Here is a 19,678-nt window from a genome sequence, read left to right as displayed (position 1 = left end):
ATAAAAAATTTATAAGAAAAAACTGTAGACTAATATCTCTCATTGGGCATTGATACAAAACTCCTACACGAAATATTAGGAAATTTAATTCAACAATGTATAAATAGGATTCTATACCATATCCAACCAGGATTTATCCCAGATATACAAGACTTGTTCAATATTCAAAATCCAATTAAACACATAAATAGGCTAGAGAAGAAAAATTACACAATCATATCAATGGATGCCAAAGCTGGTCACAGTGGAACATGCCTTTAGTTCCAGGTATTGGGAGTCTGAGGTACGAGGTTTGCTTTAGTTCAGAAGATGGAAAACTGCCTAAGCAACATAGTGAGACTCCATTTCAGAAAAAAAAAAAAAAAAAGAGATGGAGAAAGAGAATTTGACAAAACTCAACACCCATTCTTGGTAAAGTCTCTTAATAACTAAGAATAGAAGGAACCTCCCTCAACTTTTACAAGAACCCTATGTTTAATAGTGGAAAAACGTGAAGCTTTCCCATTAAGAGTAGAAACAAGACAAAGATGTCCTCTTTCACCAATTCTTTTCTTTCCTTTTTCTTTGGTACTGGTAATTTGAACCAGGGATGTTTTACTACTAATTTACATCCCCAGTCCTTTTTTATTTTTTATTTTGAGACAGGACCTCACTAAGTTGTTAAGGATCTCATAGAGATGTTGAGTCTGGCCTCAAACTTGTGATCCTCCTGCCTCAGCCTCCTGATTTGCTAGGATTACAGGTATGTGCCACTGTATCCAGTTTAACAACTCCTTATCAACACCACAGAGGAAGTTCTAAAGAATGTGATGAGATAAGAAAAATAAATAAATAAAACAGTATTCATCAGGTTTCATTGCTACAATAAAATACCTGATGCAGCTAACTTATAAAGAAAAGAGGTATAGTGGGTACAGTGGCATACATCTGTAATCCCAGTGACTCAGGAGGTGGAGGCAGGAGGATAACAAGTTTAAGACCAGTCTCAGCAATTTAGTGAGACTCTGTCTCAAAACAAAAAATAAGAAGGGCTGTGGATGTAGCTCAATAGAAAAGCATCCATGGGTTTAATCCTTAGTATCCTCTCCAACATCCCCACCCCACAAAAAAAAAAAAAAAAAAAAAAAAAAAAAGCAAAGAAAAAGAGAAAATATGACTTACAGTTTTGGAGGTTCAAAGTTCAGCCTTCCACACAGTCTTAGGGCATAGATATACTTCATCCAGGTTCTTTGTCATGATGCCTTTAGTCTAATTTCTAGTCAGGTCTTCTTTTCCATCTAAGACTAGTTTCTTAGTCTTTTGAGCCCCCACTGGAATCACCCACAACAATCTTCTTACAGAATTCCTGGATTTTTCTAACCAGTTCCTCCATGCTCTTTCAACCTCTGCCTAGAAACCAATTTCAAAGCTTCCTCTACATTTTTAGGTATAGTTATAGTAATGGCCTTACTCCTCCATATCAAATTCTATATTAGTCAGATTTTTATTACTGTATCAAAGTACCAGAGACAGCTAATTTATGAAAAAGAAAGGTTTATTTAGCTCAGTTTGGAGATTCAAAGTTTAAATCAGAAGGCCCCATTGGTTTGCTCTTTGGTGGAGGCAGCAGATGGCATCACATCATGGTCGGGGCATGAGAACACCAAGGTCCCGAGGGTATTATATAATCCCTTCCAAGGGTACAGCCCAATGACCTTCCACTAGATCTCATATTTTAAAGGTCTCCCTACCTCATCATTGCCTCACTGAGTTCCAAGCTTAACACTTAAACCATATCCAACTATAGCAAAAATTATGCCAACAGGAAAGGAAGAAATTAAACTGTTTTTGTTCATAGGTGACATGATCATCTATGCAAAAAATTTTCTAAAACCCTAGAAATAATAAGCAATTATAGCAAGTTTATAGTACACACAATTAACATATAAAAACAAATTTTTTTTTCCCTGTTAGAATTAGGGATAGAAACCAGGGCCTCAAAGATGCTAGGTAAGTGCTCTACCACTGAGCTACATCCCCAGCCCTTTTGAAGTTTTATTTTGAGACAGGGTCTTGCTAAGTTGCCCAGGCTGGCCTCAATTTGCAATTGTCCTTCCTTGACCTAATGAGTAGCTGGGATTACAGTTTGTGCCACTTACATACCAGCAATGAACAAGTAGAATTTGAGCTATAAAACATAATACCATTTATATTAGTGCCCCTGATGAAATATTTAGATATAAATTTAATAAAACATGAACAAGATCTATTTGAGGAAACTATAAAATTGCAATAAAAGAAATCAAGGAAGAACTAAATAAATGGAGACATAGCTTATGTTCATGGATAAGAAGACTCAACATTGTCAAGATGTCAGGTTTTCCCAATTTGATGTGTAGATTCTATGCAATCTCATTCAAAAAAACCCAACAAGTTATTTTCTGAATATCTACAAAATGACCCTCAAGTTGACATGGAGAAGCAAACAATCTAGAATAGCCAACACAATATTGGAGGAGAACAAAATCAGAGGATTGATATTACCTGACTTAAAGACATACCATAAAGCTACAGTAATCAGGACAGAACGGTACTTGCAAAAGAATAAAAAGGTCAAAGCAACAGAAGAGGGAGCTGAAATAGACTTACATAAATAGAGTCAACTGATTTTGGACAAACAAAGGAACAAAGACAATACAATGGAGCAAAGGTAGTCTTTTCAAAAGGTGGCAAAGAACCTAGGCACAAACTTTATACTCTTTACAAAAATTAACTCAAAAATGGATCATAGACTAAATGTGAAACATGAAACTACAGAACTCCTAGAAAACAGGAGGAAATCTAGTTCACCATGGCTTTTGACAATGGCTTTTTAGATACAAAGGCATGATCACTGAAATAATAATTGATAAGAAATAATCGAGGGAAGGGAAAAAATGGCAGAATGAATCAAACAACATTACCCTATGTAAATTTATGATTACACAAATGGTATGCCTTTACGCCATGTACAGACAGAGAAACAACATGTATCCCATTTGTTTACAATAAAAAAAAAAAAAGAAATAATCGATAAGATGGACTTCAATAAAGTAAAAAATCATATGATGTTTAAAACAGTGTCAAGAGAATGAGAAGACAAGTCACAGACTGGGAGAAACAATTTGAAAAAAAGACATAGTTGATAAAGAACTGTTACTCATTTTGATTGTGTGTGTGTGTGTGTGTGTGTGTGTGTGTGTGTGTGTGTTGCTAGGGATAGAACCAGGTACTTCACCCACACTAAGCAAATGCTGTACAACTGAGCCACACCCTTAGTCCTTTGATAAAGAACAGTTATTCAAAAATATACAAGTTGAGTATGATGGCACATGCCTGTAATACCAATGACTCTGGAGGCTGAGGAAGGAGGATCACAAGTTCTAGGCCAACCTCAGCAACTTAGTGAGACCCTGTCTCAAAATAAAAAACAATAAAATAAAAAGTGTTGGGGTTTGGGATTGAACTCAGGGGTAAAGAACAACAACAACAACAACTATAACAACAACAACAACAACAACAAAAACCCTCTTAAAACTCAATTAGGTAGGAGATTGGGGCTATAGCTGTTTGTAGAGTGCTTGCCTGTCAAGCACAAGGCCCTGGGTTCAATTCCCAGTACTCCCAGCAAAAAAAAAAAAAAAAAAAAAAAAAAAAAAAAATAGGGGTCTGGGGGTCATGGCTCAGTGGCAGAGCGCTTGCCTGGCATGTGTGAGTCTCAACACCACAGATAAATAAATAAAGATTTGGAAATTTTTTTTAAAAAACCCAGGGCAATCTGGTGGAGCATTTGTTTCTGAAGTCCCTTTCTTCAGACACATTTGTAGGCTCCCTCTCCTATTCTCAACAGCCCCAGGTTTCTCTACTACACAGGTGCTGAAAGAACCATAGGGAGAACACTGGGCAACCCGAAAACCAGGAAGTACAAAATTGATGAAAATTACAAACAAAGAAAAATACCTGCAACAAAAATCCAACTATTTACAATCACTGGTCCAGGAACATAGAGCAAGAAAACACAGAGCCCAAGTGAAGAAAACAATAACAGAAGGGGAGAAGGTAGCAATCCAGAGGAAAGAGACATCTCATAGCAGTCGCTCAGCATCAGACCCACAAAGCAAGAGGAAATCTTTTCAGTGAGATGATAAGTAATATCAGAGACATCAAAGTGGACTCCAGACATTTATCAGTTACTGACATTTGTTCTACTCCTAGCTCCCCCTCTCTCTAAAAGGGACTAGAAAGTGATTGGGACACTTCAAGCCTACAGAGTAGAGACACTGCCACTGAGAAATCTTTACAAACTTGCCAAACAATAATGAACCTCACTTGACACAAGATCTAACCCCACCTGAGCCTAAACATAACTTCAACACATAGAAGTGGAGAGACAAAATCCCCCAAACAAAAACCAGGCTCCAAGAAAGAAGAATTTTCAGTTCCTACCCTGCTTGCCATCTACACAGAAGTCCCCAAATTTAAAAAAATTTTTCTAACTACACATGTAAGATTGATATAAGCCCATGCATTCTATTGGATCATAATGGAATGAAACTAGAAATCAAAAGTAAGAAAAGTAATAAAAACCACATAAACACATGGAAATTAAACAATACTCTTAAATGAAGACTGTGTCAAAGAAGAAAGGACAGAAGAAATTCTTAGAAATAAATGAAAACAAAGATACAACATATCAAAATATTTGGACAGTATGAAAGCAGTTCTAAGAGGAAAATTTATTACTTTGAGTGCCTACATTAAAAAAACAGAGAGATCCCAAGTAAATAAGCTCATGTTCCACCTCAAAGTCTTAGGGAAAAAAGAACTAAATAACTCCAAAGTCAGTAGAAGACAAAAATAATAAGAATCAGAGCCCAAATTAATGAAATTGAGAATAAAAAACAATATGAGAATCAAGGCAACAAAGAGTTGGTTCTTGGAAAAGAGAAATAAGCCAAACTAACCAAAAGAAAGGAGAATACCCAAATTAACAAGATTAGAGATGAAAAACATATTTATTATCACTGACACTTCTGAAATCCAGAGGATCATTAGAAACTATTTTAAAATTTATAGTTCAATAAACTGCAAAATCTAGAAGACACTGGCAGATTTTTAGACACATATGACTTGCCCAAACTGAACAGGAAGATATAGAAAGCCTAAAAAGACCATATCAATGACATTGAAACAGCAATTAGAAGCCTACCAACAAAGCCCAGGCCAGATGGGATTCTCAGCAGAGTTCTACCAAACCTTAAAAAAGAATTAACCTGAGTCTTCCTCACATTATTCCATGAAATTGAAAGGGAAGGAACTCTCCCAAACACATTCTATGAAGCTAGTATAACACTGATATCAAAATCATACAAAGACCCATGTAGGAAAGAGAACTACAGATGAACATAGATACAAAAATCCTTAATAAAATATTAGCAAACCACATTCAAAAACATATTAAGCCAGGTGATGTGGCATATGCCTGTAATTCCAGCAACATGGGAGGCTGAGGCAGGAGGATTACAAGTTCAAAGCCAGCCTCAGCAACTTAGCATGTTCCTAAGCAACTTAGTGAGCCCCTTTCTCAAAATAAAAAATAAAAGGGCTAGGGATGTGGCTCAGTGGTAAAGCACCCCAGGATTGAATCCCCAGTACCCTTCCCCCCAAAAAAACTATATTAAGAATATAATATACCATGATCAAGTGGGCTTCATCCCAGAGATGCAAGGACAGTTCAATATACATAAATCAATAAATGTAATTCACCACCTCAATAGAATTAAGAATAAAAATCATATGCTCATTTCAATAGATGCAGAAAAGGCCTATGATAAAATACAGCAACCATTTATGTTAAAAACACTGGAGAGGGTTGGGGGTTGTGGCTTAGTGGTAGAGTGCTTGCCTAGCATGTGTAAGGCATTGGGTTCAAACCTCAGAACTGCATATAAATAAATAAAATAAAGGTCCACCAACAACTAATAAAAATATTTTTTAAAAACACTGGGGTTGTGGGTCAGTAGTAGAGCGCTTGCCTAGCACACATGAGGCACTGGGTTTGATCCCTGGTACCACCTAAAAAAATAAACAAATAAAATAAGGATACAACTAAAAAAATATTTAAAAAAAAAACCCTGGAGAAACTAGGGGTAAAAGGAACTTACCTCAACATTATAAAGGCTACTTATGACAAACTCATAGCCAAAATCATATTGAATGGAGAAAAACTAAGAGCTTTTCCTCTAAAATCAGGAACAAGACAAGGATGTTCATTCTTACCACTTCTATTCAATATAATTCTCGAAATTCTAGACAGGCCAATCAGGCAAGAGAAAAAAATTAAAAGAATATAAATTAGAAAAGAAGAAGTCAAACTCTCACTGTTTGCTGCTGACATGATCCTATATCTAGGAGACCTAAAAAAATTTCACCTTAAGACTTCTAGAGTTAACAAATCAATTTAGCAAAGTAGCAGGATACAAGATCAACACTTATAAATCACTAGCTTTTCTATACTCCAACAGTGATTCAACTGAGAAAGAAATCAGGAAAATCATCCCCTTCACAATAACCTAAAAAAATCTGGGAATTAATCTAACTAAGGAGGTGAAAGATCACTACTATGAAAACTATAGAACGCTGAAGAAAGAAACTAAAAAGTACCTCAGAAAATGGAAAGACATCCCATGTTCTTGGACAAGCAGAATTAATATGGTCAAAATGGTTATATTACTAAAAGTAATATATACATTCAATGCAAGTCCCATCAAAGTACAAAATACCAGTGACATTCTTCACAAAAATAAAAAAAAATAAAATAAGAAACCCAGAATAACCAAAGCAATTCTGAGCAAGAAAAGTGATACAGAAGGCATCATAATTACATTACAGAGCTACAATAGCAAAAACAGCATGGTATTGGCATCAAAATAGACATGAAGACCAATGGAATAGAATAGAAGACACAGAGAAAAACCCAAATTTATATAGCCATCTGATATTGACAAAGATACCAAAAATATATGTTGGAAAAAAAGACTTTTTAATAAGTGGTGCTGGGAAAACTAGATATCCACATGTAGAAGAGTGAATTTACAACCCTATTTTTCATCTTCTGCAAAAGTTAAATTGAATTGGATCAAAGACTTAGAAATTAAACTAGAAACCTTGCTAGAAGAAAAAATAGGGTCAACACTCCATCATACAAGTGCAGGCTCTGACTTTCTCAACAATACCCCTAAAGCTCAAGAAATAAAACCAAGAATCAATAAGTGGGATGCCATCAAATTAAACAGCAAAGGAATTATTAAGAGAGTGACGAGAGAGCCTACAGAATGGGAGAAAATCTTTGCCAGCTACTTCTCTGAAAGGGGAATATATCCAAAATATATGAAGAACTTAAAAAACTTAATGCCAAAAAAACACTAGACCAATCAACAAATGGTCAAAAGAACTAAAGAGAAAATTCTCAAAAGAAGAAACATGAATGACCAAGAAATATATGATAAAATGTTCAACATCTCTAGCAATTAGGGAAATGCAAATCGAAACTACACTAATATTTCATCTCACTGCAGTCAGAATGGCAATTATTAAGAACATGAATAGTAATAAGTGCTGGCAAAGATGTGGGAGGGAAAGGTACAATCTTACATTTTTGGTGGGGATTCAAATTAGTACAACCACTCTGTAAAGCAGTGTGAAGATTCCTCAAAAAACTAGAAGTGAAACACCATTCCACTCCTCGGTGTTTATCCAAAAGATATAAAATCAGCATTCTATATTGAGGCAGCCACTACAATGTCTACAGTAGCACAATTCACAATAGTCAGATTATGGAATCAACCCAGATGTCTGTCAATAGATAAATGAATTAAGAAATGTGCTATATATACACAATAGAGTTTTGCTCAGCCATAAGAAGAATGAAATAAAGGCATTTGCTGGTAAATGGATGGAAATAGAGAAAACCATTCTAAGTGAAATAAGCCAGACTCAGAAAATCAAAGGTTGAATGTTTTCTCTCATATGTAGAAGCTGGAGCAAAATAAGAGAAAGAAGGGAGTCAGGAAGGGAATTGGATATCATAAAGAAATAGGAAGATAGGTGGAGTAGATGTAGAAGAACAAGAGGGAGGAAGGAAGGGAAAGGGGAAGATAAATGGAATTAATTTAACAAAATCATGTTAATTCATATGTAAAACTACCAATGGGAATTTCACTTTTATGTACATGCAGAAGTAAGGAAGTTTAATAAAGTAGAGGAAGGAGAAAAGAAGGAATGAGGAGGGAAGGAAAAGGGGGAGATGGGACTTGAAATTAAGTTCTTTGCATGTATGATTTTGTCAAATTGAATCTAATTATTACGTATAATTTTGATGCTTTAAGAAAAAGTATTTTTTTAAAAAAACTCAATCAAAAAACACAAAAGAATCCAATTAAAAATTGGGCCAAAGGCCTGAACAGACACATCACCAAAAAAGATATACACAGAGCAAATAAGTATATGAAAGATACTCCACATGGACTGAGGTTGTGGCTCAGTGCTAGAGCACTTCCCTAGCATGTGTGAGGCACTGGGTTGATTCTCAGCATCACATATAAATAAACGAATAAAATAAACCTTCATAAACAACTAAGAAAACTTTTAAAAGATACTCCACATTATAAGTAACTAAGGAAATGTAAACTAAAATAACAATGAGATACCACTGCACACATATTGGAATGATCAAATTTAAAACACTAACAATGCTGACAAGATTGTGAAGCAAGAGAAATTTCTCTCTCACTCTTTGCTGGTGGGAATGCAAAATGGCATAATCAGTTTGGAAGACAACTGAGGAGTTTTTAGAAAACTCCACATACTCTTACCATATCATGCAGTAATTCCACTCCTCTATTTGCCCGAAGAAGTTGAAAACTTACATCCAGGAAAAAAACCTGCACACAAATGTTTATGGCAGCTCTAATCATAATTGTCAAAATCTGGAAGCAACTAACATATTCTTCAGTAGATGAACGGATAAATAAACTGTGTTACATCCAGAGAATAGACTATTATTCAGTGTTAAAAAGAAATGAGCCATTGAACCATGAAAAGACATATTGCTAAGTGAGAGAAGTCAATCTGAAAAGGCTGTGATTTCCAATTACATGACATTCTAGAAAATGCAAAACTATGGAAACAGTAAAAGAATCAGTAGTTGCCAGGATTTAGTTGAGAGGGATGAATAGGAAGAGCAAAGAGGATTTTTAGGGTAGTGAAACTGCTCTATGTAATACTTTAATGGGGGTACATGTCATTATACATTCCTCAAAACTGATGCAATGGCAGGTAGAGTGGTACACACCTGTAATCCCAGCTGCTTGGGAGGTCAAGGCAGGAGGATCACAAATTCAAAGCCAGTCTCAGCAACCTAGAGCAAACCCTATCTCAAAATGTTACAAAGGGGGCTGGGGATGTGGCTCAGCAGCAAAGTGCTTGCCTAGCATGCATTGATAATTGGAGTAATACTAATAAAATCTATGATATAGTATCAAATTGGAAAGAGTATTTTAAAAGATCCATGTCCAAAATTTGGTGAGAATATAGAGAAATGAGGGCTCCTAAGTTGTGTAAACGGGTATAATCTTTTCAAAGAACACTTTGATATGCCTCAAAATTTAGAATATGCATGTCCATGGACCTAGCAGTTTCATTTCTAGAGAAATAATCACATATTGCTCAAGATATGTATGCAGTATTGATTGTAATACACGAATCTGGACATAACCTGGATATTCATCAGTAGAGTAGTTAAGTAAATTATGATACATGCACAGCTTAGAATATTATATAATAACTACAAAAATTAGCATAGAAAGATAACAGATGTGTTTTGGAGGGGAAAATGCAAATCAAAATAATGTTAATAGTTTGGTCCCAGTTCTAGTCCAGAATTACACATGATTTATCCCAGAAAGTACATAGCAGTATCTGAGCCGAAATGTTAATTGTGCTTAACTCTAAGAAGGACTATGAAGAGGGACTTCACTTTTTACTACATGTATATGTTTGAAGTCTTTATTTACATGAATGTATTATTTCTATGATTTTGAAAGCAGGGAGAAAATAACAAAAATATTCTAAAGTCTGGTGCAGTGGTGCACATCTGTAATCTCAGTGACTCAGGAGGCTAAGGCAGGAGGATCACAGGCTCGGCGCCAGCCTGGGTAGCTTAGCAAGACCGTCTCAATGGGGTTGGGGTTGTAACTCAATGGAAGAGCACTTGCCTTGCATGTGTGATGAACTGGGTTTGATTCTCAACACCTCATATAAATAAAAAATAAATAAATCCATTGACAACTAAAAAAATATTTTTTTAAAAAAGACCCTGTCTCAAAAAAAAAAAAAAAAAAAGGTTAGGGTTGGGTTGGGGCTCAGTGGTAGAATGCTTGCCTAGCATATGTGAGGCACTGGGTTTGATCCCCATCACCACATAAAAATAAATAAATAAAATAAAGGTATTATATTCATCTACAACAAAAAAAAAAAAAAAAAAAAAGAAAAGAAAAAAGAAAAAGACCTGGGGATGGGGCTCAGTGGTAAAGTGCCCCTGGGTTCAATTCCTAGTACAAAAAGAAAAAACAAAGATGCACAAAGGCATCCAAGATGATGCAGAAAATGACAGTGTCAACTGGACCCTTTGGGAGACTAAAGCTCAGAGAGTTACTTGCCACAGGAAACCAACAATATTGGTTGTTTCATTGACAGGGCAAGTGTGGATAGCATTCTGTGGAAGGGAACACTTTTACAGAATTTGAATGCCCCCACAGCTCATTTCTGAAGATGACAGGAAGTTGCTCTAAAGGCATATCCCTTGGTCACAATGGGTTTACCTAGCTGTGGCAATGAGAGAAAGTCATCTTTGCTAAAACAAAGTAAATGCGAAACCTACTAAACCATGAAGCATTATAATTGCATGGATGAAACTCAGGCTGCTATGTTTGGAAAAGTAGATTTCATCAGAAAAAGAGGTCTGACTCCAGAATTGTCTTAATCATCCAACAACAGTTTATCACACATACACTAGTCTAGGGGTTGTGACACTTCTCAACATGTTTATGAAAAATGAGAGGAGTCCTATTACTAAGTTATTTTATGCTGTGGTTATTAATTCCACAAAGTTGCTATGCCTGGAGACATGGTGGTCATGTTGACATAGAGGGAAGTCATAAAAGGGTAGGTGATTGGGGAGAAGAGGTTGTATTACAGACATAATCAGAGAACTCAGAAGAGATGTCAATAAGAAACTGAATCGTCAGGGATCTAGAATTATAGTAATGGATGATGTTGCTAACATAGTGGTTTTCAAAGAGGTTCACAGCAATATTAAGATAATTATTTGGCTAACCATAGTGATGCCTACCTGTAATCCCAGCTACCTTTGGAGACTGAGGCAGGAGAATCACAAGTTTGAGGTCAACCTCAGCAATTTAGTGAGACCTTCAGCAAATTAGCTAGATCCTATCTCAAAATAAAATAAAAAGGACTGGGGGTGTAGTTTAGAGATAGTGCTCTCCTGGGTTCAATCCCTGTACCACACACACACACACACACACACACACAGACAAAAGATGTTATTTGCCCTTTTTACCTGCATTCAGAGGCTACAAGATGAGTAATATCACAACAGACTAAATATAGCAGCACTATGAGAATCCACACCTTAAAGATATTTACAAAAATGTTAAATAATGTCATTCTTTTTTTGTTTTGGAAATTATAGTTATGTTTTCATAAAATATGGCATTAATATTAACAAGTTTTGGGTTGTATTACTAATTTTAAATAAAGAATTTTTTTAAAAATATTTTTTAGATGTTGATGGACCTTTGTTTTATTCACTTATTTATACATGGTGCTGAGAAATGAACCCAGTGCCTCAAACATACTAGGCAAGTGCTCTACCACTGAGCCACAACCTCAGTCCCAAAAATTATTTTTAATTGTCTCCATTTTGTGTGTGTGTGGTACTGGTGACTGAACCCAGGGCCTTGCACATAATATAAATGTCTTCATTAAAAAAAAAAAAATATATATATATATATATATATATATGTTTTTTGGGTGCTTTTTGGTACATGGGATTGAATTGGGGTTACCACTGAACTACATCCTCAGCCCTTTTAATTTTTTATTTGGAGGCAGGCAGAGCCTCATTAAATTGCTGAGGCTGACCTTGAACTTGTAATCCTCCTGACTCGGCCTCTGAGTTGCTGGGATTCCAGGTGTATACCACCCCAACCCACTTCTATTTTAATCTTTTAAGATAAATTTTGTCTTTTTTTTTTTTTTACAATTATTTTAGATTTACAGAAAAAAAAAAAAAAAAAAAAAACTACAAAAGCAATACAGAGTGCCCATATATCCCACACTTGGTTTTCTCTATTATTATTTAATGTATTTATTGTTTATTTTGTGGCACTGGGGATTAAACCCAGGGGCACTCAACCACCTATTTTGAGATAGGAGCTTGTAGGAACTTTCTCCTTCCTCCACCTCCCAGGTATTTGGGATTACAGGTATACACCACTACACCAGGTGTTTTCTGTATTATTAACATGTTATTTACATTACAGAAGTGCTATAAATTTGTCACAATTATTGAACCAATATACTATGGATTTGAATATGGTTTGTTCCTCTGAAACTCATGTTGGAATTTGATCCCCAGTGTCCTCAAGGTATTAAGAGGGTAGAAACAATGTACTATGGTGTTTGGCAGTGGGGCCTTTGAAAAGTGATTAGGATTAGATCACTGGGGTCATTAGGGAGTTTCCATGATTGAATACTAGTGGCTTTACAAGAAGAGAAAGAAGAGGATATGCATACACGCGTGCTCACATATTGTCCTATGTAACACTGCAACTCTGTCAGCAAGAAGACCATCATCAGATGTGGCCCCTCAACCTTGGGCCAGAACTGTGAACCAAAATAAACCTCTTTATAATTTACCTATGTAATTTATAAAATATTTTATGATTCTTTATAATTGTGGTATCTTGTTATTTTAAACAACAGAAAACAGACTAAGACACAAGATTAACACATTATTAAACAAAGTCCACGTTTAATCAGATTTCCTCAGTTTTCCAGTAATGCCCTTTTTCTTCTCCAGGATTTCATCCAAGGATACAATGTTACAGTTAGCTGCCATGGGGCTGGGGAGATAGCTCAGTTGGTAGAGTGCTTACCTCCTAACAACACCCTGGGTTCAATCCCCAGTACCACAAAAACAACAACAAAAAAGAACATCACTTAGCTGTCATGTCTCCTTAGGTACTTCTGGACTACAACAGTTTCTCAGAATTTTCTTGTTTTTGATGACCTTGACAATTTTAAGGAGTACTGGCCAGGTATTTTGTAGAATGCCCCTCTGAGGAGGCTTGGATGTAGCTTGTGGGTAGACTGCTTGCTTAGTGTGTGTGAGGTCCTGGGTTCAATTTCCAGCACTGCAGGGAAAGAAAAAAAGTCCTTCTGATAGAATTTGCCTGATGTTTTTCTCATGATTACACTGAGGTTAGGGGAAGGAAAACCAGAGGAAGGAACCCTGACAATTACCCTTTTTCTGTTTCCATAGTTTTGCATTTTCCAAAATGACATATAATTGGAAATCACAGCCTTTTCAGATTGACTTCTCTCATTCAGCAATATGCATTAAAGTTTCCTTCATGACTTGATTGCTCATTTCTTTCTACCAATGAATAATACTCCATGCTCTGGATGTAACAGTTTATCCATTTATCTACTGAAGGATATGCCAGTTGCTTCCAAATTTTGGCAATTATGATGAGAGCTGCCATAAACATTTGTGTGCAGTTTTTTGTGTGGATGTGAGTTTTCAACTCCTTTGAGTTTTCAAGGAGTGAAATCACTGCATGGTGTAATAAGGATATGTGCAGTTTCCTAAAATCTTCTGAACTGTCTTCCAAGGTGGCAGTGCCATTTTGCATTCCCACCAGCAAGGAGAGTTTCTCTTGCTGCACAGCAACAAAAGAATCAAGTGTTATTGTCATCACATCATACCAACGTACATGCTATCACACTTGACCTTGATCACCTGATTGAGGTATTTGTCGAGTTTCTCCACTGTAGATTCGCTCTTCTCCTCTACCCTCCCTTCTTGTACTGTACCGTTTGGAAAGAAGTCACAAGGCACAGGCTGCACTTGAAGAGTGGGGAGTTATACTCCAGCTCTTTGAGGGCAGAATATGTACATAAATTATTAGGAAGTCTTCTACCTGGGATATGTCTCTCCCCATTTATTTATTTATGGATTCATGGATATTTATTTTATACTTTGGATTACAATCCAAATAACTATTTTATTTTGCTGCTCAGAGAGTCTATCTTTGGCCATTAGGAGTTTTTTTGGTTGGTTCCTCTGTTCATGTTAATTTTTAATATTGGTACATAGAAAAAAAACCATAACAAACAAAAGTTTTTTGGGAGACATGGATAATATTTAAGAGTGTAAAGGCTTCTGAGACCAAAAGGTTTTGAGAACCGCTGCTGTAGGGGACACCGGAGCCACACCTGACCCTACCGCAAGTATGTGCGTGGTTCTGCAAGAAGGAGCTGCGGTCCATGCAGAAGGGAAGGGAACCGCGCTCCGGCACCCTTGGCAACAATTGCTTCTCCGCGTCATGCCGACTTCTAAAGTTTTCTCGGGGTTTGAAACGCAGAGGTCCCCAAGAAGACTAAGCTCACTCTGCCTTGTATTTCCTGCGGACGCCGCGGCGGGGCGCCGGGTCCACAGAGTGAGTCACTCACAGAGAGTCGGGGAGGGGCTGGCCTCTTGGCTCGCGCAGCATTTTCCTGGCGTAGCCCTAGACGGGGGCCCTGGCCTGGCCTGAGCAATCTCTACCTCTCGGGGTTGCGTTGGTGTACTCCCCCCGGGTCACATCAGGCGAGCAGGTGTGGAGTCCCAGGAAAATGCAATCTGGGTGCAGCGTCGCGGAGGGGCCAGTGGGTTCTTCTCGGTTCAGCAGCGCGCCGACTGAACTCCTGGGGCCCATCCTGGCTGACAGCAGCCGGACAGCTCCCCGGGAGAGGCCAGATCTGGGCCTTGTCAGAGCCCGGCCCTGCACCCAGCCCTCCCCTCTCTGTCGGGGTTGGCTGGGCCCGACAGCCCCTTTCCTTTGCAAGTGTACCGCACGACCATCAGCAATAATCGGCTGCAGCTGGAGACCTGGTTAATTGATACAATAAGTTCTGTAATTGCCTCGAAAATAAGGTAATGATTTGGCAGAGGGAATGCTTTGATCTTATCAGCCAGAAGAGATTTCTCCAAATGAAACTTCAGAGAAGGACCAGAATCCTCCAATTTGGAGTGTGAAGGCCAGGGACAGCCTGCTTCCAGTTCTGTCCCTCCCCCACATCCCAAGTGTACTGCCTGATGCTCTGGGGCTTTTCAAGAAGGGAAGGAAAGGTCCTTCTCCTTCGATGACTGGAGAACACACACACATGGCCCTGGCATAAGTGCGGAGGTGGGGTAGGTCTGAGCTGTTCCAGAACAGGGGGATGGCTGGAATGACTAGTTCAGTTCTAGAGAGGCAGTTGAGGAGATGGGGGAGAAGTATGGGGATGGGCAGATTATAAAAAACCTGACTTGGCTCAAGCCTGATGACATTTCTCTCACAGTGAGGGTTGCTGATTTGGGTTTTTAAGGCAGGAGAGGGTAACAGAGGGAGGAGAACCATGAGTGTCCAGCTTTCTCCAAGAATGTGCACACAAACTCACACACACACACCCTCACTCTGCGCTGTGGGTGTCCCTGCCTGGCAGAGGCCCCAGCACAAAGAGGATTAGAGAGATGAGCTAATCTGGTTTGTATCCCAGACATGGCCCCAGAAAGGGACCTTGTCCACCCTGATGTTTAAGGCAGTGGAGGAGTGAGGAGTCCTCCTGTGGGGGCCTGCTAGCTAACAGTATCAGAGACCCTCTCCACTAGGATGCTAGAGTTTTGACTTCAGGGTCTAGTTTAAGAATCAGAAGCAGGAGCCTCATGGGACACAGGATGGCTTGTGTTACAAGAAAGAAGAGATAAAGACAGAAACTCCCACAGAGGAACTAGATCTTCACCCTACTTGTTCCACTAGTGGGGAAACTGAGACCTGAAGTGATAAAGTGATTTAGAGCCATGCAAATAGTGCCTGGCTGAGTTGAAAGGAGGAAGATCTTCTGTTTTTTTCTTGTCAGGTGTACTTTGCACTGTGTTGCAGGAGCTGCAAGGGGAAAGTGTAAAACAGAGAGCAGGAGCCGGGAGAAGTCACACACGAAAGGAAGACAGAGAGGCAGGCAGGCACGCATGCACACACAGACTGAGAAAGTCACAGAGAGGCAAAAAAAAGACCTAGAAACAGGAGAGTGAAAGAAGAGCAAGACCAACAGTTGTACAGATTCAGACAAAGAGAGGGAATGAGAGAGACACATGCTTAGAGACAGAATAACAGACTGACAGACAAGAGACAGTTTAGAAAGAGAGGGACAGACGGACATTCAGACAGGGTTGAAAGGCAGGCGACAGAAACACAGAGAGACAAATGAAGATATAGAGACAAACCCAAAGAGAAAGAGGGAGAGGAATATACTTGGAGTGACATAAACACAAGCCAGTGAGAGATCCAGAGAGAGAGAGCCCCTGAGATGAGATACAGGAAGAGCATGAGAACAAGAAGGGTGGGCTGTGGAGGGCAGAGTGGAATGAGGCAGATGGTGGGTTCTGCAGATTTTTGTGATGATATGCAAATCATACTTCCATATCATTCTGGGGTCAGAACAGGTGGTGGGGAGAGAAAGGAAGCTCAATTCTTAGCCTATTTTATACAGGCAAATTGGGAAAGGGGTCTGGAAAAAAAATGGGAACCCTCCCTTGGGAAGAGGTCAGTCAGTGACCACCCAAGATCCCAGCAGTACACCCACTGACCTCACACAGAACCTGGGCCACCCGCCCAGGATGGCCGTCAGCCCGCCCACCGCCTGGCTCCAGTCTGATTACAGCCAAAGTGCTAAAAGTCTCCAAACACCGCCCCCCACTCCCCGCCGCCCCATCCTTGCCCTGGTGATTCTGCCTCCCCAAACCTCCTCTCCTCTTTCCCCTAGTTCCTGAAATCCCTCTCTTCCTTGTGTCCTGGAGAGCGGTTGGTTTGCCCTCCCTGCTTAGGCACTAGCTGATGCAGGAGACACTGCTCCACCAAACCCTTTCCCTGATTTTGGGCTGGATGCTCCTTCCCTCCAAAGCCTGTTTGGCCTGGCCTCTTTGAGACACGTTCCACGTCTCGCCTGGGAGCTCATAAATACCAAGGAGAGGCCAGCCAGGCTGTGTAGAAAGCATGGATCCCCATATCACCCCCCTTAAAAGCCCCTGGTTCTTCCCATGCTCCCTTTTCTCTGCATGGTGCAGCGGGGCAGGAGGTGGAGCACTAGGGGCCTGTGTGAACCTGGCCCCAATTCAAATGAGACCTGCCTTGGTTTGCAAAGAAATCTCAGGAAAGGCGTCTCAGGGCCCCTTGTGCAAGTAGCAGGCTTAGGAATTCCTTGACTCCCATCCAAACCTCCCCCCAGCCCCTTCTTGGCCTTTCTCTCTGCTCATTACCATCCACACCATCTCCCACCCACCGGGAAAGAGAAGGTCATCGCCAAAGGGGCCCAGGAAAGGGGGGCCTTCTGGAGGATAGGCCAGGGCGGAGTGAGAGCTGTTTACCCACACCCAGCTCCCCTTAGCTCATCTCCACTCCCATCCAAGGGCCAATAAGAATTTAAAGTTATTCAGCTACACATAGCTGAGAATAGGGTGAAAAATGGATCTTAACTCTAAGTGGCCTCACTGGGGAGCAGAACGTGAGATGAAATATCAAGGGTGAGAGGGAACCCTTCCCCTTTCTGCACCCACTTATGAAAAGGGCCAGGGGGCTGTAATGGTACCACAAGAAAAAGGGAAGACCCAGCTCTGCTGGTTAGGTGGAAGCTCTCTGCTGGAGGCCCCAGGAAATCTTGCAGCCTGAGAGCAGCAGGCAGGGTAGGGGGCTAGCCTGGAATTCTTGCCCAGGTCTCTACTGATGCTGCGGCACATCACATCTGCAGTACTCAGCCTTGAATCCCAGCAGAATCTAGAGTCCCACCCTCAGAAAGCTTTATTGTATTTACATGGAAATACCTTGGGAGTAAGAACTTTTTCTCCTTCCATGTCATTTAGGATGCCTTGGCCAGTGGTGGGCACATAGCAGGTGCTTAATAAGTGCTGACTTGACTCCATGCAGGGCCATGGAAACCAGTATTTGAGTCTCAAACCAGTAACACTTCCCTCTGACTCCAAAACCTAGAGTGGGGTTGGGGATAAGCCAGAGAAACAGATCAGGGGCTAGCCTGTCTCTAGCCTTGACCCTCCGCCTGGAAGCCCCAAAACAGGCCCTTGCGTGAGGAGCTGAGCTCTCCAATAGTATCTAAGACCTTGAGACTGAAAGTTTATTTTGAGATTTGAAGCTCCAAAGTGGCAGATCCCAGAAAACCTCTTCTCTGGCTCCGTAGTTGTTCTCTAGTTAAGTGGTTGAGTGCAGTTCTTGTAGTCAGCTGGCTCCTGCAGCCTGGGGTTTCTCCTGGGGAACTGGGGACTGGCAGAGGGGGAGAGGAGTAGAAGCAAAGCCCCATTCTGGGTTGCCCACTTAAGGGCAGAGGTGGCCTGTCCCCTCATCCACCTTCCTCCCTTTCAGAGTTACTGATGTTTGTGGGGGGAGGGGCTGTTCAAAACATTCACTATAATCATTGAGCATCTATGTTGTGCCAAGATACGGTCCCACTTAACTATGAAGACTGCTGAAACCAAGTGAGTCTGGGGCCCATGTGGGTGATCCACCTGAGGTTAGATGTGATTATCTCCAACTCCCACTTACTCACAGCCCCAAGCCCATATGTAGAAATAAACACGGGGCCAGAGTCACACCCAGGTCCAAGCACACAGGGGAGTCTGGGAGAGGCTGCTGGAGCTGGAAGACTGCTGCCCTGCAAAGGGGTGGGGTTGGGCTGGGAGGAGGTGGAAAGAGTGGTCCAAGGAAAGGGCCCAGCCAGGAATGAGCCTGAGCTCACTCCTCTCCCACCTGCCCCTCTCGGGGAAACTGCATTTGGAGTCTGCATTTCTAAGGATTCAGCAGGTCACCTAGGGCCTACCAGACTGAAGGAAAGAGAGGTTGGCCAGAAGGAATATGACCAGCATGCTGGCTCTGCTTGGTCTCTGTATTCAACCCACTCCCACTCCCATCCAACTCCAGGTTAGCACCCCCACCCAGCCCTGCACAGACCAAAAGTGGTGGGCACTTCTCCCCTCCACTACCCGTCCAAACTCTTCCTCCCTATCTTACTCTTACTGTCCCCTATACACCAGCCCACTGCTATCTTAGAGTGGCCACTAGCTCTTCCCTCCCTGAAATGCTATTCACCAGTGTGTGCCAGGCTTGTTTCCTCTCTTCCTCAAATCTCTGCTTGACTGTCACAGTCATGATCATCCTGGTTACAAATGCAACCCATCCCCTGACTCTGCCCTGTTCTTTTTGTTTTTTGTTTTTCCTACTGCACTTACCATTTTCTAGCATTCTCTATGCTTTACTTCTAATGTTTATCA

At 40.3% G+C, this 19,678-nt stretch overlaps 1 protein-coding gene across 4 annotated transcripts in view; it reads right to left on the bottom strand.

Moving 5' to 3' along the window:
* Positions 1-19,678, bottom strand: part of St7l (suppression of tumorigenicity 7 like) — a 214,677-nt gene that overhangs the window by 69,794 nt on the left and 125,205 nt on the right. The window contains exon 15 of one of the 4 annotated variants that reach the window (XM_047557027.1): positions 13,171-13,514. The exons of the other annotated variants lie outside the window; for them this stretch is intronic. Coding sequence (XP_047412983.1) covers positions 13,479-13,514 — 36 coding nt within the window. The 3' untranslated portion in view covers positions 13,171-13,478. Of the gene's footprint in view, positions 1-13,170; positions 13,515-19,678 lie in introns of those variants that run through there. 4 annotated transcript variants of the gene reach the window in all.

The sequence above is a fragment of the Sciurus carolinensis genome, chromosome 1 (genome assembly GCF_902686445.1).
Source record: "Sciurus carolinensis chromosome 1, mSciCar1.2, whole genome shotgun sequence".
Taxonomy (NCBI): Eukaryota; Metazoa; Chordata; class Mammalia; order Rodentia; family Sciuridae; genus Sciurus; species Sciurus carolinensis.
Note: the sequence above shows the minus strand (reverse complement) of the source record. Positions and strands in the feature narration are given on the sequence as shown.